General features: G+C 39.9%; 1 protein-coding gene across 4 annotated transcripts in view; it reads left to right on the top strand.

The window, feature by feature from the left end:
• pex14 (peroxisomal biogenesis factor 14) overlaps window positions 1-23605 on the top strand; it is a 45384-nt gene that overhangs the window by 288 nt on the left and 21491 nt on the right. For all 4 annotated transcript variants that reach the window (XM_029436415.1, XM_029436414.1, XM_029436413.1 and 1 more), the window contains exons 2-3: window positions 1385-1435; window positions 19576-19660. In XM_029436415.1, the coding sequence (XP_029292275.1) occupies window positions 1385-1435; window positions 19576-19660 (136 nt within the window). The remainder of the gene's footprint in view (window positions 1-1384; window positions 1436-19575; window positions 19661-23605) is intronic.

The raw sequence follows: 23605 nt of genomic DNA, 5'->3' as shown, positions 1-23605 counted from the left end.
GTGTTGACAAGTAGACACGGAGGGCCGAGCTGACTTTCTTGTGCCCCACCATATGTTGCTAAAACTTGTATGGCTTGCTTACTTAGTCTGTTTACCATGACCTTGCTTAGTACGTCCTTCCACCTGACCATGTTGTCTTCTCTCTGTCTTATTATGTGCAGTTAATGACATGATGTGGAAAGGTCACTGTAAGCCAAACAAACCTGGTGGATTACTCGGCTCTTTGCTAACACTGTTGGTTTGAATTGCTGACATGCATGGATCATTCCGAGAAAAAAAGAACACAAAGAAAAACTTGTAGCCAGGGACAGCTTTATACTTTGCCTCTACATTTACAATGCTTTATATTTCAGCAAGAATAAATACCATATTGTATCCAGAATTAAATGTGCATAGTTCAAAACAGAACCATTAAAAGGTAGATCTTATGTTGACTAAACCCAGAGACCGATGAAGGAGGAAAGACAATTAAGTAAGGAACTGAACTCTTGAACATTTGCTTAAGGCTTACTTATTTACTAATGAATAATCTGGTGCATGAACACACATTTATATCCAAAAACATCTAGACCCTCTTATGCACACACATCAATCTTATGTCTTAGTATATCCTTTACTACTCTGTATTAAATGTTGCAGCAGGTTAGATAAATGCAATGCAAATAGCTCAATTTACTGTATTTGTCCATTGACATAACTAGATTTTCGGTGCATTCAGCATTTATGTTGATGTTGATGTTTGAAAACGTTCTTCTTTGTTTTTTAATTTTAGCAGCATTAATCTGTGATTCATCGAAGTACATAGATCTAGATACACAAATACTCTAAAATTTACTTAAAGTACCAACATTAAAATGATTCACTATGTAGAATGGCCCATTTCAGAATTGTGTGTGTGTATATATATATATATATATATATATATATATATTTATATTTATTATTATTATTATTATTATTATTAAGTACTGATGCAGTAATGTGTAAAGGACTTTACTGTTGCAGCTGGTCATTTGAAGTACTTTATATGCTGTTCCGTAGTTTATGAATTTCCCGCCAGGATCAATAAATTCTACCGTTAACGGTTTATCGTGCATCAAAATGCATTTTTTGATTATACTTTGTATTCTGAATCTTAATCTGCGCAGTAACTAGTAACTGTAAGTATTAAATTAAATTAATGTAGTGAAGTATAAAGTAGCAGAAAATATAAACACTCAAGTAAAGTACGAGTATTTAAAACTGTACTGAAGTACAGTACTTGATTAATGTTCTTAGTTACGTTCCACCTCTGCTTCTATCTTAACATTGCTGTATTAAACCAACACAGCCTCCGGCCTCCAGTAGATGGCACTCTAACACAAGTGTTTGTTTATCTTCTCAGCCTGGCCTTCCTCCTGGAGACGATGCAGCAGCACCCCCCAGAGAAGCACTGGTAAGGACTCAGTATTTAGTACAAATTACTAACTGATAACAGCAATGTGGACTAAAATAACAAAATAATTTAAATATGCCTAATTCAAATAAGTGCATATTAGATAGATATAGCAGGTGAGATCAAATGATATTCACATTTCATGCCATGATTATCAACCATGTACTATTAATGGCCACAATTATATAAAAACAATTCAAACAATTAGTTTGACTTTGTTAACAGTTTTCACTGCTCAGTCTCTTTTGCTCTTTGTGCGAACCAGTGAAGTCAGCTGCTGTAGTGTTTGGAGAGAATGAATGTCAACGGACTCTTGGCAATTGATGACGCATGTTTGAAGAACAGTGAGGTTTGTTTCGTGATCTAGTGACTTAAAGAAGTTTATTTTCATCTTTTCCTTGACTAATCAGATGAAATTAAACATTCCCCCGAGAGATCAAGTGTTGCAGGCTTCCAATTAGCAGCCAGTCACTTTAGCAGCACACTGATGTCCCTAAGTCCATAATGAAAGTGTACTTCCTGTTCTTTGCCTTTTAGAGTAAAACGCATGTAGGAAACGTCTATTTGGTGCCCTGACAGAGCTTTAATCATGTTTAGCATTAACCTTTTACCACATACCTTTTGTGTTCTTTAGTTTTTCAGAATGGGTCATCACCCACAATTGGGTCCAGGATGTTTTTGAATTAGTTTCCCAATAGTCCGTACATAACTAATAGAAAAGAATATAGTTTGTTAACTATAGACTGTGTCTTAGTCACACAGCATGCCTTCAGCCTCCTGCGTTCGCACAACACAAAGAAAATAAAGTTTCCTTATTCATTCTTTAAGATGTAGTCTGCGGTGAAATAATATTTTAATTCCACAGCATCTGTAAATATTGCTTGATTGCTGCGTTACAGTAGTATAATTATGAATATTCAGTTACTCGGGGTCTCGAGAGTCCTCATAAGTTGTGAATACATGCAAAGCCAGTAACATTTAATGACAATAAACATCAGTTGTTTTTTTATTAATGTGTGAAGGGAAGTGTTCATTAGACATTGCTCGGCTCAAGCGATGACAGCGACTATAGCCAGCACTGTCTTATTGCTAAGTGGGATGGAATACATCACAGGTACATTCCCTGTCCTTGTATGGACACAGCATCCAGGTTATAGGAGTGCTGTATTGTTCAGCCTACATGTCTCAATGTCATTCACCACCATTCACTCTTCATCCTCCCCCCCATCATCCCTTCATGCCAAGGCTAATTTAATCCTGGGGTTATTGATTGTGGGAGCATTCTCCCAGGCTTTCTTTCAATTTACTTCAATTTCATCATCCCAGTGCGCTTCAAGACTGCCTCCTCAAAAAGGGAAGAAATTCTTGTTATGAGGGTCCTGATTCGAGACTGGTTGACAAGTCTCCCCGCACCACCACCACCCTCACATCCAACCCCTTTTCTCCTTTCTCTTTTTGATGAGCTGCTCTTTCCAAGTTAAGTGGATTATTACAGTAGGGATAATTCTTGTCACATGGCATTATTTGGATGAGGTGAATAATTGAAATTTATGTCTGAAAGGATTTTATCTGGATGAGAGGAAAGGGAGTGCTGGCAGGGTTGGGAGGGCAGAGAGAGAGAGGGAGAGAGAGAGAGAGGGGAGAGAGAGAGAGAGAGGAGGGAGAGAGAGGGAGAGAGAGAGAGAGAGAGAGAGGAGAGAGAGAGAGGGAGAGAGAGGGAGCGAGAGAGAGAGCACACACGTTTGTATAACATTTATGTGCACATGTGCATGTCAGACAAGCCATTGTGTCAGGCTGGGGACACCAGTCATGTTAACAGGTTCTGACTCACCTCGCTCAGATCAGCAGGCCCTGGCACAGTGCACAGTGTGGGATCTCCTCTGTGGCAAGAGGGCCCAGCTCCGGGGCCGGTGCCACAGCCTTTGCCACCATCCAGGCCAGAGGGGGAGGCCTGGACCTGCAGTTAGAGAGAGAGGGAGAGAGAGAGGGAGAGAGAGAGAGAGAGGGAGGGTGGGAGAGACTGTTTGAGTGTGTGTTCCATCATGGTTGACTGGTATACCAGTCGCTGCCAGCCGCTGCTGTTGCCTCTGGCGCTGCTCTTTGCTCGCTCTCACTTCGGCTTGCTACGTCTCCGTCTATAACCCCCACCCCTCCTCCCACCTTCCACTCATCGCTGCCATGGCCATTACCCCTGCCAGTCTCTTGCCGGTGTCTCCCTAGTCTTTGTGCTCTCTCCCTGCAGTGACACCCTTTGCTCACCCCTCGTCTCCTCCGATCACTCGGTCCTCGCTGCCTTCGAATCCACTGAAACGCATCACAACAATAAATGTACAAATCCCTTTGATCGCATGATAAAAAAAACAGGGTCAGTTCTGAAACCAGGAAATACATCAACATAATATCCAGTAGTGTTGTAGTAGATTGTGATGCATATATTTCTGTATTTCATGATATTGTTTGTTGTATTATAAAATCTGCATTATAGTTGCATTAAATAAATTTTTCTTATTATTATTATTATTGTTTTACATATTTGAGTGCTCACTTACTAAAAATATATACCTGTTTGGCCATCATATCCACATTTCTAATATTTTAGTAGTAAAAATAAATGATTAAAGATTTTATGAAATAGGGCTATAATAATAATAATAATAATAATAATAATAATAATAATAATAATAATAATAACGATGATGGCCAAAATGACAATCTCGATTATTTTTTGTCTATATTGAATTCATGATTATCACGACTATTCATTGATTTAATTATTTTTTACGTTATTATTTTATTATTCATACTTTTATTGCACTTTCAGATTTAAATAAACTGCTTTCACTTCCATATTGTGCTACATTCCTGCTAATTACACACAATCTTAGCATTAAAATAAGACTCAAAACAAGCTTCTTCTCCACCTGAATTCAGTGCATGTTACAAAGAGCAGATGGGCAAAACACATAATATAAAGTTTATTACTCCTCTACTCTGGACTGCAGCCGCAGCAAGTTTTTCACGGGCTGCTGTTGCGCACAGCGGCATGACCGCTCCCCAAAAGTGAAGCCGAAAGCTCTCGATCGCCCCCTGGTGGCCGAGTGTTAGTTTAAGGAGCGCTTGATTTTAAATGCAGCGTAGTTTGGCTATGAGCGGAGCGATCATTTTAAACCTCAATATCGCAGTTGATCATATTAATTTAATTGTGAGAAGCCAAAATGGTAAACGCTATTAAGATGCGATTAACTGTGCAGGCCTAATATGTAAGAACTTAAAATGTCTATAAAATGTCCGAAAATATTGAATAAAGCCCTTCATAATTTCTTTGCTGTTTGACAAAGAAAAGCAGAAAATCATCAGACCAGAGTCAGTTAGTCCCTGATTTTGATTGTGAACACCCACCACAAAAAAGGATAACCGCTGCCACAACCTTTTTGTTGTGTGGGTGTGCAGCTGATCTACAGGAACAAATATGATTCTAATTATTTTGGGTACCCCTGGTAGAATTAGGCCTTCCTCTAGAGTCTACGCTCTGCACGCTGAAAAATCACAAGCCCCAAATGAATAGGTAGGCCTTTGCCATTTTCACACCTCCCTGTGTGCATGTGGGCATATACGTAGTGTTCACTGGGTGTGTGTTTGTATTTAGGTTTTGGGGTTTTGAATACATCAGAGGGAGGGTGGTAATGGGAGGGGGAAAAGAATTGTAAGAAGAACATCCCCGGTCTCACAGCAACTTCAAAAGCTCCCCTTCCCCAGGATATTAAGCGACTGTGATGAAAAATTTAGCAAGCGTTAAATAAGCCGCTTTGAAGTGATCTGTTTTGGCTCAGCAGTCTCCAAATTTCCGTAGCCTCTCTGCAATAGCCATCACACTATAGAGGGAGGAAAAAGAACAGTGAGTTAAGTGCAGGAGTTGTGGGGGACCTGGCAGGTTGGCAGAGGACGTGCCAATAGTAATCGCTCCAGCCAGCGACATCAAGGCACTACCGCTGCTCTTGTCCCCTGTTGTCTGTTTCTGGCTCTTTTTCTCCTCATTTCACCTTCCTCTCTCTCCCTGTCGGCTCTTCTGCTGAGCCCCACGAGTCGCAGGCAGACAGATGTACCTCATATGTTGGCGCTAAAAAGAGATTTATTTTCCCTCACTTATGCGTGGGTGTAACACAAATGTAACACAGTGGTGATACCAGGAAGTCAAGAGGTTACTCTCGGGTCATGACTCAGTTATTTTTTTGTCCTTAATGACTTCCTCCCCCCCCCCCCCATGGAACATGTGTTGGTGGAAATATATGTCCTTACACCAATCCTCTGCGTGTGTACCTTTCTTCACTGGATTTTATGACAATTTTGCAAAAAAAAAGAAAAGAAAATCCATTTTACAGTAAGTGATCTGAACTTTAGTTTATTGTATTCCCACCACCATAAAGCAAAAATAACAAGAAGTTAATCTCTTATTTGATCATTTATATTTCAATTCATTTCACATTTATCACTTTCAAAACCATTATTTTAATTTTTGAGGACTCCAGGTTTCAACACGCCCCAAATTAATTATTAGGGCAGAATAAGAAATGGGAGCCAGTAATGAGTCTGGTATGGTAACTCCATTCTGTCAAGAAACTAGGCTACCATTTAGTTAGTCAAGGGAACCTTCGCTGAGATTTTCCTTTTTTCCTCTTTGCTCATTACTTTAATTGTAATTGTAATCCTTTATTGGAGCTGTCTGCAGTAAAGGAGAGTTATGGTCCGAGTGGGGGCGCGAGCCATAGAGATATTTCATGATTATTGGAGAAGACGGTCACTAGGTGGCAGCCACTAGTTCGGCCTCGCTGTAATTACTGGGTGGGAAGTGATGGCGAGAAACTATATGTATATGTGTGTGTGTGTGTGTGTGTGTGTGTGTGTGTGTGTGTGTGTGTGTGTGTGTGTGCGTGTGTGCGAAGAGAGATTTTTTTTAGATAACATTAGATTCTAACACACTCCCTGAAAGAGAAAAGTAGAATAAATCTGATCACCTGCCATCTCACAGTCAATAGATTCAGTGTGCTGTCACATTGACTGTAAACATGCTGCACGCAGCTCTGCAGCAGCACAGAACAAAGAAGAAGTGTGCAAAGCATCATTATTCTTATTGTAATGTCAAATTTCAGATAAGTAAACTTATTTTGAATGCTGTCTTTTCCACAGTGTGACCTGATATCTGTTTTATTTCCCATGCCCATAGGTGTACACGTACACACCACAGTTCGTCTCAGTAGTTGTGGTAAAGTTTTCTCTTTTAAAAACCATAAAAGCTCGATTCTCTCTTTCTCAGCGCAACACTCATTGTGCATCATGCGCTGTTTGTTTCGGTGGTTAATGATACAGGAAGGGCTCTCCATTTTATTGTTGCTGTGTTGCACTTTTTCCCCTCCTCGCCCAACCCGGCAGCCAGCCTCCTTAGAGGACTCTGTATGAATTCTCACTGTCATGTCCAAGGACGAGTGGCGCAGGGTCAGCTAATTGCTTTTATGATTATGATTTCACGTCAGATTTATCGTGCATGCTCGGAGCACATCTTCCAGGTCCTGCCGACGTTGCTGGCTCGGACGGGGAAAATGAGTTTACAGCTTCTGGCTGTGACTTCTTGTTTAAGTGCAGGTCACACTTTTTGACTCATTAGAGTCGAACGCAGAGGCTGAATCACGGAGGCTTTTCCTGTAAAAGCCTGTGTTTTCTACGTCACTTACTGTACTTGTTTTTCTCATATTTGGCCACAAAAGAGCATTTCTTTACTTTGTCTTCAACATGTGCTAAAGTTTGGAGGTCATGAGTGAAGAATGACACAGACAAGGGTTTTTGGTTTTTCTGTTGTTTGAACTTTTTTTACGAGCCATAAATCTGTCATCTTCGTTTCTGTTCGCATGTGAAATCATTACGCTTATTCCCCTCATAGTATGCCAGAGTTATCAGTTGACTTCTTTTTGATGTTGGTGACTTTTATTTCTGATGGTTCCTCCCACCTCTTTTTCTTTTGTGGTCTCTGCCTCATGTGCTGAGCCGGACTAGATCTGCGTTGCCAAACCTGACAATGCAGCATCTGTATCTTTGGGTTTTGATGAGAGCATTGAAAATCCTTTAATTCACTGTAAAGTTCATAGTATATGAAGAAGAATCCGTTGTCACTGTGTGTCAATAATACGCATATTTTATGTGGATAGAGTCTCATGTCATGGCCCGTGGCTCTTGATTTGTTGCAGTAATTTGACCTCGCTCTGACCTTCCTGGCTGGGCCGCAGTGTGACTACTGACAGATGCAGCCTGGGAATATGGTTTGGATAGTTTTCCAATGCTCAGAGGAATGTTGAAGCTAGTTTTACCCAAAGTTCATTCTGGAGACACATGTAAAGTCTGTGATTAAGCCAAATTCAATAAACCTTAATGAATACTTAGCTTTATTTGTAGGGTTTTCGGCTCGGCAAGTACATTAATGTAAACAACATGGTAACGGAGCTGTAATTTCCTATTCTCCCACAATTTAGTGAACTGTCATAATATGTTTACTTAAGAAATGGTAGAAATACGACACCAGTTTAATTACAGCGTAGTCATTTTGCCTCAATATACTTGGGAAAGTGGCCTTATTGAGCTGAGCTTCCTTTATACTCTCTATTCTGCTTTGTAATTACTTCAGCTTGATTTATCGTCTTTTCTTTGTGTTTATGGTTGTAAACTGCTCGAGTGAGTAACTTGGTCTGAGAGTGGCTTGTCTCCTCGCAGCGAGGCTGGAAATCTCCCGATGAATCTGAGATGTCTCCGCTGTCAAGACTGCTCACATCGCTCTCAGCCTCCAATGTCACTTTCAAGGCATAATTACACAAGTTGTGTTGATTAGTATGAGAAGCAATTACGCTGGCTTTCCGCCGCAAATGGAGAATGTGATGGCTCTTGATTGACAGGAAGCATCCTGGCTTTAATAAGTAAATGACTATGGTAATTCAGGTACTGAGACCCTTTGATTTGTCAGCATCTTTCTAATTTTTGTGATGTCCTCTGATTTTAATGAACATGAATTTGATTGAATCCCCCTTCATTTCCCCCTGTCTCTGCGCCCGTCTGTCTCTCTCCTCTCTGACCAGTGCTCTCACGAGGGAGCCATATGCTTACGCTTTCACAGCTATCCTAAACAATCCCCGTTGCCGCTGCTGAATTATTTCTCTGTGAATGAATCCAGTGTGTAAAAATAAAACTAGAAATAAATGAGCACCATTGCAATATTGGCTTTTTAGCACATCACGCTCTCACAAGTATGGGAAATCAGAGGAAATATTGTTTGTAATTGACACTTTGGGGAACATTTTTTTCTCTCTTTATCTGCCTTCCCAGTAAGTTATTAGCTGTTAATTTGTCGGCAAGCTCCCCTACAGCGCCAGATATTTGTTCAAATGCTGGGATCCCCTCAGCGCATTTGTAACTACACTTCTGAAAATGCTGCTCTGTCTAATTATGTAATATAATACTGCCTTTTAGGCAAGTTTCTTTTAATTGAATAATATTAGTTCTAGCTCAGCGTAAGCTATTGGGACAGCAATACATAACGGAGCTCTTTATACTGTATAAAATACACAGTAGTCTGCTGTTAAGTGAAGCTGAAACACAGTCTGCAGTTTACTCATTTTATAGTTGCAACAATCTTATCGATCTTAAGCTTTTACACTAAGATCTTTGTGTTTTTTAGATTTTTGAATTGAGGCCAAGTATTTAAATAATGCTGAAATTTGATTGGCCCGACCCTCAGTCTCATATTTCTTTCTTTGTTAACCACAGTTGGCCTAATCAAGTAATTCCCTGTTTGTCTTAGTAACCCCCTATAGAGTCATACATGCATAAATATAATAAAATAATTTGCTCTTGCACTCCCAAGCCCAGTTGTAATTTATATGGATTGAATGAGTGCTGCATTGTGGAAAAGCACGAGTGGACCAAATGCTCGTTTGTCACCTCTAATAAATGTTCGAATGTAAATTATGAAGTTATGCTTCAGATGTAAATGCACTTATTCCAGTCCTTTTAATGTAAACAGCCCACTCCAATACATTAAGGGGGGTGGGGGAGAGCAGAGGGGGCTTCACTTGGAATTTTGACTGTTTTCACAATCAATAATAAACACAAAGAAGCATAGATGGGTAACATTATAACATAGCTGAAGTCTGGTTCATAAATTATTGCATGAAAGCAGGCTTGTACACCAAAAATGTAAATACATTAATGTTATTAATAATGTAGTGACTAATAGTTCTATCAAGACTGTAATAGCAGTTTAATGGAATATGACAGCAAGAATGTATTACACTTCTTACATTTAGACGGGACCTCACATGACATTTATCAGGGATTCCTGAAACAATTTTTTTGATTATTTTGTTAAGTTAATTGCTTCTCCCCCCCCCCCCCCAAACGTCTTCTCTGGGACAGAGGCAAAAAAAAAAACTGGTAATGGATATTAATTAATATGTGTCAGTTTTCTGGGTTTGATTAAAAATAATGAAAGCAAAATGCTAATGGGATTTCAGAGTTTCTCAGTGTGTGGCGCCCTGAGATTGTGGCTTTATCTGAGGAATCTGAAAAAAAGAGATAGTGGGCTACTCTTTAGGCTAAAATGAAAGTGACAGAATACAGAAACTGAGATAAATCATCTTAAAACCCGCAAAAATAGAGCACTTAAGTGAAAATATTGCACTCTAATTAGCCTGACTTTAGATGTGTGATGTGTGTGTGTTGACAGTAAACTGTAAAGTTTTCAGTGTGTTTATAATGAAAAGTTGAGCCTGGCCTGCAATTCATCTCGTCTTCTCAGAATGACGTTGTCCTCACCTGCAGATGAAGGATTTTTTTTTTTCTGAATGAAAGAAACACGTGAATCATTTCTGACAAGTTGCCGTCTCTGCAAGTTGTTTTTCCGCTCCACTGCGATGTAGTTCTAATATATAGACTTGTTTTCCTGAAAGGTTACAAAGCCTATATGTGTTGTTTCAAGTGGTGTCTGGCCTTTCATTTAAATGAGACACTCCTCATGCTTCTTTAAAATTGAGCTGCACTTCACTTGGCACCGATTATAGCGGGACGTCTTCATACGTAGTCCACTACAGTCAGCATGGAGAAACCCTTGCCAACACTTCTTTATGTCTGTATGCAGTCTTCAGCAGAAAGAGGACTTTTAAAAGCTATCATTAAGGTGGGGCACAAGTGTAGACCAGCAGTGAAACAGAGGCTGGCACAGTAAAAAAGCAACCGTAGCCACTTGCACAACTGACAATTATCCAACACCTGGACTGGCTCTCCTCCTTGGCATGTGCGTCAAGACTGTCGACTTCTTGTTAATGCAGTGATTAACAGGAAGATTGCATTTGTTTTCCTGTGCAGCTCTCCTGGCAGTGCTACTTTGCTTTCTCTTTGATTAAAATAGTAGATGGATGAATTCATTGTAGCTCTGTCATGAACTTCAAAAGACAGGGTGAGAATGAGATGATAGAAATGGAATAAATAGAAGAACGTCTGAGGCCTTTGTGTCCCTTCCAGATTGTGTTTACTGAGGAATTTGGGATTTTAAGGGAGGTATTGGTCGCCTGCAATCCTGTGGAAAGAGCAAACACGCTTTGGTTGTCCCCAAAGACATGTATGTATATCTTTTTACTGTTATTTACCCTTATTTACCGTGACTGTCCCCCCCCCCCTCACATCTATTGGATTACGTCATGCTTTTCCTCCCCTTCCATACTGTGTGGAAAGAAGTTTTAGGTATCGTGCGGACGAGAAAAGGGGAAGGGCTTCGTCAAACAGCCTGTACTTCTGAAATGCAGAGAGTGGCATTGTCATGTGTTTTCTGTGTCAAGGTCGACAGAAAATGTCAGAACAGGTGCGCGTCTGCTGCTGAGCTGCTTGCCAACTCAGCCCCTTTGCTGTAACACGCCACCCTGTGTGACATTATAGTGGTTCACTGTGGGTTGTCTCCTCTCCTCTTTCTTTTGGAGGAGCCTGGTAAAACATGTATTTTCCCCCGTCACCACGTGAGTTGATGTAGAGTTCAGATGGGTGTTGACGCCTAAACTTTGACCACTGCCTCTGATTGTCACGTAGTCACAAAAAGAGCGGATGCTGTGCAGGAGTGGCGTGCAGCATTCCTTTTCAGATGGCTCCTTTTTTCCTCCTCCTCCTTCTGTTATGATCTGATTAAATCTTCCCATTTTAGGAGACATACTTTTAAAGGAGCGAGGGAACCTTGTTTTTATTTATTTATTAATTATTGTTCATGGCCTTCTTGGGAAGATGACAATAAGTGCCTCTTTAGAAACACCGTATAGGAGAGAGATCACAAACATTTGATACAATCTAATAACCTGAGATCTAGAGAAAGAACATAAATGGCCAAACATTTTGTGACGTGCGTGATTTGATGGAATAAGTTGTGTAGGAATAGGTGTGTTCATTTATATCATTGTCATGTCACATAAAGTTATTAGCAATCTGGCAAACATGCTGCAAAACCTGAACATTCTGTCTGAACTTCTAAGAAGAGGTGGATTATGTTTAGGTGCGGCATAAACCAAATGTCACACATGCTTTTGTCGCTTTATGACATTTTATAGCCAATGAAATCTCCAGCGTGCAGTCTCACTGGTTTAGAAAGGTTGAAACGAAGAATTATTATCCGGTCTGACGTGCTGTCGTGTTTGTATTCTCTCTGGTTAAATGAGAAGAAAGAGCACTGCTACTTCTGCGACCCTGATGAGTGTTTGTTTTCTGACGCTGTCAGCAGAACACTCTTTTTATGCTTATCCTACTCTCGAGGTTAGATTCTTCCTGGCAGTTGGAAGCCTCCAGAAAAGGAGAATTAGCCAACATTTTTCTTTGTCACTTAGTGTGATCAGGAACAGACTCTGCCTGCTGTCTTTCTCCAAAAACCAAACGAAGGCCTACTGCCTTAAGTTTCCTCCCTCGTTTGACGGTGATTTCACTCTGACTTATCTGCCGCTGTAGATGTGTGGCCCATTGTCTTGGCATGTGTGTCTAAATGTTTCTGACAGGTCTCAGTGAAAGACAGGCCGCAAGGGTAAAATGCCAGGCTTTCCTCCCCCTTTGACTCCACCCTTACCACCCCTGACCAGTAGATGGCGATGTTAATCTTCTCTGGCTCCGCTCCTGCCTTGACGCGTCTCTCTCAACACCATCCTTCTCCTCTCCTTCTCTCTGTGGCACTCGCTGAGAAAAGAGGGGTCTCACCCCGCGTGGAGGGTCATGCCGCCAATTCCTGGCCCCCCTTTTGAAGACCATGAAATTGTTGATCCAAGACGCACGATTAGTGCATTCGGCCTATTGACTGTAGACGAGTTGACGCGCGACTATAATGTCACTGGAATGTCACAATCTGCCCGGTCGTCTTTGTGAGCATACTCTCATCCGGTGGCACAGTGTACCCAAGAGAGAATAATTTGATCAATAAAAGGACACCTATCCGTCTATTGTCGCTGGCCTCTCTGTTCTAGTTTTATTAGTCAGTTTGGCAGGCTGAAAGGACTGCACACAAAACTGATGCCAACTCACGGCATCTTCACCCCAGTGGTTCTCGTCAAGTTGCTTTGCTGTGTGTGTATTGCAGGGTGTGTGTTTCTTTGGGTGGGTGCTGCCTCAGTGAGAGGAGCAGTTTAGATCAACAGTGGAGGATAGGCTTGTCACTGTAAGTTGCTTGTGACGGAGGCGGCTCTCCTTCTGACACCACAACACAACTTCTGTGGTGTGTCGCTTGGACACAAGCTTCACGTTGTTTGCTGCTGGTGCCGCTTGCGTTTTGCCTCAATCACCTAATTGAATGTGAAAGGCTGGCGGGGCCTTGATGATATAAAGGACAACACACAGAGTGGTGGCAGTTTTTAAGAAAAGCCTTTGTGCAGATCAGTTTGTGGCTAAAAACTTTTATTAAACAATGTAAATGTTAGAATAGTTTTTATACTCGGTGCCATTTTTGTTCCTTTTTTTTTTTTAGATTTGTATACAATGATCATTAAGATAAAATGCTAAAAAAGGCTTAGGGTAATTCTTTTAGTTTTTTGAAATTCAAGTGAGAAAGCAACGATAAGAGCCAAGTTTTATGAATTTTATGTTTTGTTTTTTACTTTTGGCAACACATTTAATAATAACTTTATAAGCACATTTTTATTATTATTTTCAAAGTTTATTAACGGTCATTACTCGTACTAAAGGCGCTGCTCCCCACAGAATGCCATCTTTGACTTTTACCCCACTACATTTTTTGTTCATTAAAAATAAATATTTTATGAAATATAATGTTCTAATAATACCTAAACATATAACTTTAGGAAAATCAAAGTCAGCAACAAAAAAGATCAATGCCCAAAGTTTAAATTCTTTCTTTTCAACAGAACTTTTTATACGTAACACATTTCAAAAAGCGAAATATAAGCACATTATTTAGCACATTCCACTGGTTCAAAGTTGCATCGTGAGCACTCTTGTGTTAAGTAGCGTTCCTCCTCCGTACTCAAGAGCACTGCTTGTCACAAAATGTCATCATTGACTGTAAAAGAAAAGAAAAAAAAAGAAAAAGAAAAGCTTCGAATTACAGGAAAGAGGCACTGCATTAAAGAACAAAGGAGATCGATGGCAGTACATTAAATTTTATGCGAATGAAAAAAAAAAATCAACTAATTAAAATTGATTACTCCTGCTTTGTAAATGTGTTTCTGAATTAAATTATTGTATGAAAACATTTTGACCAATCGAGGAGCTGAGGAAGTATCCATTACTGGATTGCAGCTGAGAAGGGGCTGGAATGTTTTGTGGTGGCTAAGTAGTTTGTTGTGCTCCGCTGCGACTCCCCTCTTGCACCCCCCACTGCTAAAGTGCCATGGGTTAATCTCTGATGACCCTCATCTCTCAGAGCAGCTCCAGACTCATGGTTTGGGCCTTTTACCTGAATTAAAAGGAATGTGTGGGCTATATAAGTATTTTTGTCCGAAGTGGGTGGAAGTTAGGTGTCACTGACAGAGTCGCTGCTCTTTAGTCATTGGGGCTCTCGGGGCACGCTGGGGACGTCCTTATCTAAACAGTCATCTGTCTCGCTAGTTTAGCAAGGGCAACCCCAGGCAGACAGTTACACATAAAGAAATGTCAAACTCTGCTTTATATCGCATCTCTCAAGCTAGTTTTGAATTGGCTGGATGCCACATGTTTCTCTTCAGGTTTAGATCTCACAAGAATAAAAGAAATGCGTCACTTTGTTGTTGCTTCATCAGACTGAGCAGGAACTGCTGTTTCTTCATGCTGCATTAAAATTAGCTTTTTTTTTTATCTTGTTCATCAAGGTCTTAAAAGAGGCTGAATTATAAAAAAAATTGTACAACACACTGGTTGACCACATTTAGTTTTTTTAGACATATCATAACTTTACAACATGAAGGAAGTAAAGCAATCACATGACATCATTATGCATACCCAACTTATTAAATCATAAAATATGTGGCTACAGTTTCGAAATATGATTTTACACCATAGTAAAACAGTGCTTTCTGTATCTCCAAAAGAGAAGAGGGGAAGGAACAGGGCCACTTTTCTTTTTCCTTGATAGCCTTAGTATAACTCCCAAGGCTGTATTATCTGTATTTATCTGTACTCTGCACAGTTTTTACAGTTTGATGGTGTCCTCTCTGGATCAAATGTACTTTAGCCCCCAGTGTTTCTAACTGCTGAACCTACTCAACTTTTCCATGTTTGTGATGACAGAGCTCTGATAGGGAAATGCTTCTGAATGGAAAGTTTAGTCTGTACATGCAGTGGACTTGAAAAAAAGCTCGATTTCCGTCCACCAACCCCCCCTTTACAAAAATTGCATAATGTGCTTTTGATGTCATGATTGTAGCCTTGCCCATGGCTCTAACACTGACACTGATACAGCGCTGTATGTTATTTTTAAACCTTTGCAAAGCAAATGTCAATGAAGTTTTCCATGACCCTTTTTCATCTATGTTGACTCTGATCTTTTAAATTTCAAACCATTCGATAAAAATTGACCACATTCAGAGAAGAGAATAAGACACACAAAACCAAACCACTCTATTTACCCGTCAACGTATTGTACCTTTTTAAAAGGCTCATAGTTTGTCAGGAGAAGAAAAAAAAGCCCACGTTTCACCCGTTCTCCTTTTATCACATTTGAGTTTAGTTTCGGTAATGGTTGTTTATTTTCGCACAGTGCAGCTTCTCCGTAAAGCCCTGCGCTAAAGAGAAGAAGACTCAAAGACACGAAAAGTTCCTTTTGTACAGTCATTGTCAGAATGGTTGAGCTCCAGCAGAGCCGGTGACGCTCCTGCAGTGTCTGAACGAGGGTGAATGTGGAGGTTAGCTAAATGGTCGGGTCTGCACCTCACTTCCTGATGTCTCTCAGGGTCAATAATTCCCTATTGCTGCTCCCATGAGGCTTTACTTCCTCCGCTAAAGGTCACATCAAGGCGGGAAAGATGTCACAATTAGAAGGGCATTTAAAGCTGCTCTTTTAAAAGATTAAAAAGCACTGCTGGCCACATCAAGCAGTCAGGCGATTAAAGGAAACACAATAATTGCATTAAAACTTCATTCCTTTCTAGTAGGGCTCTGGTATCAGAAAGGTATTGGGTTAAGTCATTTAAGACAGCTGCCCCTGATAGCAAATCATCCATAAAAGCACCAAATTAATATAGAGCTTCATTTTTCGCCGTCTCTCACTTTCTCTCGCTTTTGGTCCTCCAAACGTGTGTTTGGGGGGGAAACTTGAGACCAGCCTAACACAATTTTAGTTCATGTCTATCAGTCTGTTATTATATCAGGGGCACTTCTCCACAAATGTACAGGCCGGGGCAATTTGGAATGAATTGATTCACACTGAGACTGAATCCTATACTTGCTAATGATTTCCTTTTAGCCCCTCCATTGTACCCCCCCCCCCCCCCCCCCCCACCCACCCAATGTCTAGTTCCATCCTGCCCTCTGAAAGTCTTCATTGTGGCAGAAGAAATGTGTACATGTACCTTTTTTTGTGGAATAGATGACATGGATGTTAAGTGCTTGAGGATTTTTTTGGTAAAAAAAGTAGAAGACCTTCTACTTTTGAATCGTCTTTCTATGCAGTGTGTTCTTCCAGTATACCATAACACTTGGATGGAAGTTAGATGGGCTTTTAAGATGTCTAGTATTTTAATCAGAATGTCTGCACATTGACAAGATGCTCATGGATTAACAACATGCAGCACACCTTAGAAAAAAGCAAACAATTCAGTTTCTAATCTAATCATCTTTCTAATCTGTTGTGGTTCAAATGTTTTTTTCTAGTTTATTTCAAATACTGAAACTTGCTGTAACTTCAAATAGTGAAACCAGCCATAAGGAACGATCATAAGGTGACAGGCGCGCTGCTGTTTCAGTACATAACGCACCAACTACTCAGATCCTGAAACCCCATAATGCGCACCTGCAAAATATCTATAGGCCTTTCTGTATGTTATAGTTAAGTGCTATTACTAACTAGAGCAAAAATATACAACTGGTTACAAGGATTCCCTCAGGCGTCCAACCATGTGGTTCGAACATAATTGTTTTTTGTCCTCATTTCTTACAATTCAACGTATCACAATTGTAATTTTCAGACAAGTGCAGTGCAAAGTCTTGTCCAATTCAAACTCAATAACATTGCTGTAATCTTGTCCGTTCATCAACTTCACTCTCTTTAAGTGTGTTGGTTAATGTTATCTCTTCCTATGATTGAGTTTTCGCCTCTTTTTCAGCTTTACCTGACACTTTATTGGTTATCTGGTTTGTAAAGATTATTGCTCTTAATATGGAGCACTTTGGTGCATTAGCAGGCAAAGCTTTACACAAAGCTTTACAAAAGAGCTCATTTGTTGATTTAACCATAAAGGATTCACCAGTTTTCCAAAATTAAGGGAATTCACCGAATTTTTATTTTGGTTATTTACTGTCGACCCGAATGTGCCTTGTATCGCAATCCATCTCAACCCTCTAAAAGCCCGGTTGTGTGCTACCCAACACTATAGCTGGGATGATCCATAAGTCAATAACAAGACAAGACTGAAATCTGTGCAATGTGGTTATAATTGATTGAGATGTCTGGGTGGAACTTGTGCAAAGCATCTATGTCATCTGCTAAGAAGTGCACTTTTCCTCTCCTCAAAGATCCTTCCACTACAGTTTTAACCAAATGGACTTTTGCCTCATTAGTTTGCCGCTGAGCTTGCTGCGGTCCTTACTAAGATGTCATACTTATGCCTATTAACATTGACACAATTTTCCTGTCAATGTTGTGCTATTGAAATTTTAAGAGAACGTAAACAAGGTTTGCCCACTCAGCATATTCTTCCTCTATTAGGTCATTACCTCTCACAGGGCCGACATCACTCCGTTATTTACTGGAATAAATATTAGAATATTAGATTTCAGTGTGTTTATTATCTCTGGTTTCTGCCTCTACCACAAGTAGTCTCATTGGCTCACTTACTTGAACAGTGAGAGCTGAGCCAGGAGCGGGATGATTTTGTCTCGTTATCAAGAGGATATTTTCTCTGTGTTTTGACTGTATCTTTTGGCCCAGAACATCAGTTGGGGGTTCACCATGCAAATGGTTTAATCTGCTTGTCACAATGAAGGTTCCGGGTGACTGACTTTAATAAGCCCTCAGCATATAGGGATGCAGGAAATTCCATAGCCCCTTGCGTAACCCATATGTACATCAAGGTCACGGTAGTGTCACAGTGAAATGGTACATTAGTGTCTAAATAAATTGTGCCGGCATCTCGTGGGAGAAATCTGGCACGTTTTGATAAAATGTACTATTTAAGATTCATTACTGCGTTTATCTTGATGTACACCTACACATAGTAGCAGCAAGTCTCTGGATGCTGCATGGCATTTTTCACAGTGTGTAGCTAATAATAATAATAATAATAATAATAAAAAAGGGTTATTAAGTTGCTTTGAGCTTATTCATAGTCTTCTAAAGACGAGTCAAATATATATAAGTTTCATAAAGTTGCCTGTGCAGTGATCCTCTACTGTACTGCTCCCTTGTCACAGACTTCTAGCTCTTTATGCAGCCTCCATACCGCACCTACCCCTTGGACAAGTTTAAACCTCAATTTCTTTTGGATTGAAACTGGTCTATAGTATATGCAATGCATTACCCAAAACGAATTACCACTGGCAGGGCGCTCAATCACTTTGTATCTTTCAACACTAAGAGAAAAGAAGAGTAATCAAAACCTTTCAACCTATTAGAGGGATGACTTTTACAATTGAATCACGGGGACCACAGGTGCGATAATAAGTCATCTAAACCTCCCCTCCAGCGTGTTTCCCCTTTCTCTGTGTTCTTACATATTTATCTATTTTAGGAGGCGCCATGAAGTGGCGCCCACTTCAAATTTATGTTTTAATGCCATTTGAGGAAGATTTTTTTTTTCCTCCTTCCAATTCTTGGAAATGCATACTGGGGTGGAAAATTAAGGTGCATCTCGAAGGAAAACATAATAGAATCGATGAATGCAGTGCACTTAAAACTACTGATGTTCTGATGCTATTTAACGTTCTAGTGCATTAACGTTTCAAGTCATTACAACATTCAGGCTGGGTGATTTGATCATGGCAGGATTTTAACTGGAAGAATTACAGAAGTTTTCAGCCTAGGATTCTCAAGTTATTAGATACAAATGATCACCTCTGCATTAAGTATAGATTTTCTTCCACTGCGCACTTAAGAATGGAAGTTTGTCTTTAAGAGGGTAATAGCAAATTAAGCTCCATACTCCATTTGTCCAGCACTCTTGATGGGCTAATTTTATAACTGCTGATTTGGTCATTCCCCACATTTAGCTGGAAAGTGGTCAGGTGGTCTTTCTCCTCACTGCTGGGTGTGGGGGCTTAGAAGCAACTATCAAATTGAATCCATTTATGTTTTTTTCTGGATTTATAATGAAACATTTTCTTAAATAAGGTCTAGACTGTAGTTTGTCCTGGTAAAAGCATCACTTTCCTGCAGAACTCGTCTTCGTCCTCTCACATTATCTCATTATGAGGAATTAAATCACGTTTGTCTGTCTTCCCAGATTACCACTGCTGTAAAGTTTCTACAGAACCCAAAAGTACGTCAGAGTCCCTTGGACACCAGAAAAGCCTTCTTGAAGAAAAAAGGTGAGACATTTGATTTGCTCTTGATTTATGTTGGATTAACGCAGGAAGCGTTGACAAATACAATATATGTTTGCCAGAATGTTGGATTAACATTACTAATCCATATGTGTTTGTTTGCTAAATGTGGTTGCACACACAGTCTTTTTTTTTTGGTAAGATTAGTCTATAAGGGTCAAAGGTTGTGGCCATAGCTCTTTGCCCTGGGGGTCTAACACGGGTCGATTTAGCTTCAGAGTGCATGATTCAGGCCCTGTGAATAAATGACACACCAGTTGGGATGCTCCTTTGGGTTCAGGAAAATTAATATTGACAAACTCCCTCTGCATTTTCAATGGAATTATCAATATTGCCTTCCAGCATTTTAACCCTTTTACTTAATTTAACTGTTATCGTAAATTTGAGGCATGACACAGGGAGGCTTTCTAAGCAGGGATGGTGGAAATGTTTGCTGGCTCTTCAGTTTCTTTGCAATTCATTGAGATTATTTCTGACACATTGTTTGTGCAATAAAACTTGCAAAAAGCTTTATTACTCTGAACTCATTTAAAGTCGGTTCAATATAAAGCGGCGGTGGGAGTGTGAAGTGTTGTGCCATGTGTTTCACACAGTCAATGACAATGTGTACGGAGAGAGTGTGGCTTTACCTCAGATGAGCTCTTTGTGGTAAATATTTTCATTTAATTTCTTCACAAAACAGTTGTGTACTTGGGGGACTGTCCCTCTGCGGTGCTCGGGGAGTTTGTCTCCGGCATTAGAGTAACCAAACAGTGAAAAGTGAGCCTAAAAGCTCCATGACAGGGAAAGGTAACATGAAACCAAATCCATGGTGGCCGGCTGCTACTACGCACATCTCATGTGGCTCTAATGACTCTTGATATCTTTTGAAATGTCTTTGTCTTTGTGTCTCATTATTGACAACTAAGGCATGTTCATAATCTACTGGTGGTTATCTCAAATGTAATAAGGCCTCATCAATACCAAATGATGTCATCCTACGCCACATTGTGTTCTTACTTTCTGCTTTGCTGTAAACTCCGCGGAGTTCTGCTATCCAAAACGGTTTGCTCTTACTGCACTTTAAGTCCATGAAATATGTATGACGCTTTAATGCAGATTTATTTTGGAAAGTCCGTTCCACTGTAGATCTAAACAAGAACCCTAGATTTGCATAAGGACATTGATCTCAGGGAGAGAGAGGGTAAAGCATGAGAGACAATAGAGCAATGAAACACTAAGCACAAAGTATGTTTGAGTAGCACTCTGCAGTATTCATAGGACTTGTATGGTATAGTCATACAGCAGTGAACCTGGAAGTCCTTTACATTCATACTTGAGCTTCCCTGAGTTGTTTCAGGAAAATGTTTCAACACACTCCTTATAAAGTGAGAGCTACAGTTATAGGAAATTGCGTTAGGAAAAGTCTATGGTAAGCTCCACCTTGAGCATATCTATAGTAATTATTAGCTAACTATAGGTGTAATTTAGTAAAACCACTAAACTAAAAGAGTCAAATTTAAGTTTCTATGTTGACAGAGTTGACATTTTGAAATGAAAATGTTCATATGAGACATCGAACACGGTGATTGCCGATCGGTTTCACTTGAGCCTTATTAGACTTTTGCATAGACATAGCAGCAGGCCAGCGCTCGCAGTCCCCATGTTTCTGTACCAGCATGTATTGTCCTCTCAACCCTTTGACCTAGAAACTCAATCATCCTCCTCCCTCAGTCGCCACAGCAAATGTGTCAGTCTTAATTTCTAATACAGTTTAATGTCATATTTATGTAAATACTTCTGGATTTTACTCTATATTAACAGCCAGAAATGTCAAAGCACACATAAAATGAAACAATACCATCTCCCGGTAGAGTGGATTTTAAATTGGATTCCTCTTGCTGCCAGTACTTACGCTGGACAGCTGATGAAGGGGAAAATAGGGCCCACTTTGATTGCATGTTGCAGAATCTTTACACAATAATCTCGCTCCTGCATATTATTTCCCTGCACATTTGTGCCCTAATCTGCACTGAAGGATGCCTCTCTAGTTACATCTTCTTTTTTCCAAAGAGATCCTAATAGTGTGGTTTATTTCAATATTCATTGAAAAATATAATTTTCTGTTTTCCTTCAATTTCAGGTTATGAATTGGCAATTATGCAGTCCAATATTTCTCGCTGCCCTTCTTGAGTCCTTGTTGAATAAACTGGCTGAAATATTGAAACTTTGTCCCTTAGATGTAATATAAATCTAGATTTAAACCCAGATGTTTTTTTTTTCTTTCTCTTGCAGAGGAGTTGGGAAATGAGTTGCATTTAAACTGTCTTGCAGCCATCTTGAGGCAATTTTGCTTTATTTGTTCCTTGCCAAGATCAAGTACATTTTATTGTGTTTGAGTGAAATATAATGTGCTTCAGTCTCATCTAGTGAATTGTGCCATTTATGTCCTCTACAATTAACAGATGTAACCACTAAAGAGCGGTGGGTCCCATTTTGGCACCCCCATTAAGGCCAGACAATTAGCCGTTACACACATAATTACCACAAAAAATCAAATTCCCGGGACAAAGTCAACAGCATTTTCCAGCTTTCAACATGTCACTTTGACCGTGGCCCCTAAACTGACATCACTCAACTGCTGCAAGATTACCAAACTGAGTGCAGTTTGTATTGGAAAGTAAAGCACAGAGAGTACACACACATTGTTGCTTGCAGGTAAATACAATATTAAATGCATTACAGGCACAGTACATTCTCTGTCAGTGAGACATAAATGATGGCTTGACTTATTTCTTTTTTATGCCGTCCCAATTGTTATTGAGTTGAATAAATAATGCTAATAGATTTCACCCTGAGTAGAGGGCCAGTGATCGAGGGTCACAGGGAACACAGGTAGGCTGTTGGTCTATTACCATACCTGGTTTGAAGGTAAGGATAAGGTTCATCATCCCACATATTAATAGGATGCTGTTTGTAAGTGGGGTTATGTGACTCACCTCTCGGACAAAAATGACAATGACCAAGGCCTGCATAGAAGGTAAAGGGATTGATGTGGTTATAAATTACTCCACGGTGCCACCTAGCCTAGGCCTTGCCTACTTTGTCATCAGTACAAGGCGATAAAGCAGGGAAATGAGAGCAGAGTCCCCTTTTTTAATACATAAATGAATACTCTATGAGAGTGGTCATTATTTAGGGCATGCTATTTTCAAGCAGTTGTACCTCAGCAAATGACATGTAGAATCTCCGTCGCTAGCACAGCACGAGAAGTTGCACTTGACTACTTCTTAATAACCCATTGACCTCCATCTATTTATGACCCCCGCCGTGCCTTTTTTTTCAAATACGATATTCAAAATGTAAGTAATTTTCACTCAAGGGCAACTTCATAATTCAGGCCTTGCGACGACAGTGAAAAAGTCATTCACCTTTTACCGCCCAAAATATTTTAGTAAGCAATTTTTATAATTGGCTGTCCGGCCTAGGTGTTGACCCATAAAGTCCAGAAGTGCCAGAATTGGAGAAATGGATTTAATGTAAGAGCCTTGCTGCGTATTTGCCCTTTAAAAACACCCGGAGAATATGAGCTAGTGAAAATAGAGCTGTAAATAACCTGACGAGCAATGGGTTTTCCTTTAAATAAATACCGATCAGGTTTATGTTGAAAGACAATAGAAAACGTAGCCCAGATATGCAGTTTACAGTATTTATAGCTGTAATATCGAGGTGCCAGCACCGTAATTTCATGCCCCAATGAGAATGGCAAGGTCAAAGCAAATGCTTTGGCTGAGCATCTGCTAATACGGTGACTCATAAACAGGCACTGCGTGTATCAGGTGCACCAAATAATACAGTATAATGAAATACAGAATAGCTTTCTATTATTGTTCTTTTTTATGGCGTCGTCATTAGATGTAATTTATGTCTTAAAAAATTCATCTCCCCACA

This window comes from Cottoperca gobio, chromosome 7 (assembly GCF_900634415.1).
Source record: "Cottoperca gobio chromosome 7, fCotGob3.1, whole genome shotgun sequence".
Taxonomy (NCBI): domain Eukaryota; kingdom Metazoa; phylum Chordata; class Actinopteri; order Perciformes; family Bovichtidae; genus Cottoperca; species Cottoperca gobio.
The sequence above is the reverse complement of the archived record's forward strand: the minus strand, read 5'-3'. Positions and strand labels throughout refer to the sequence as shown.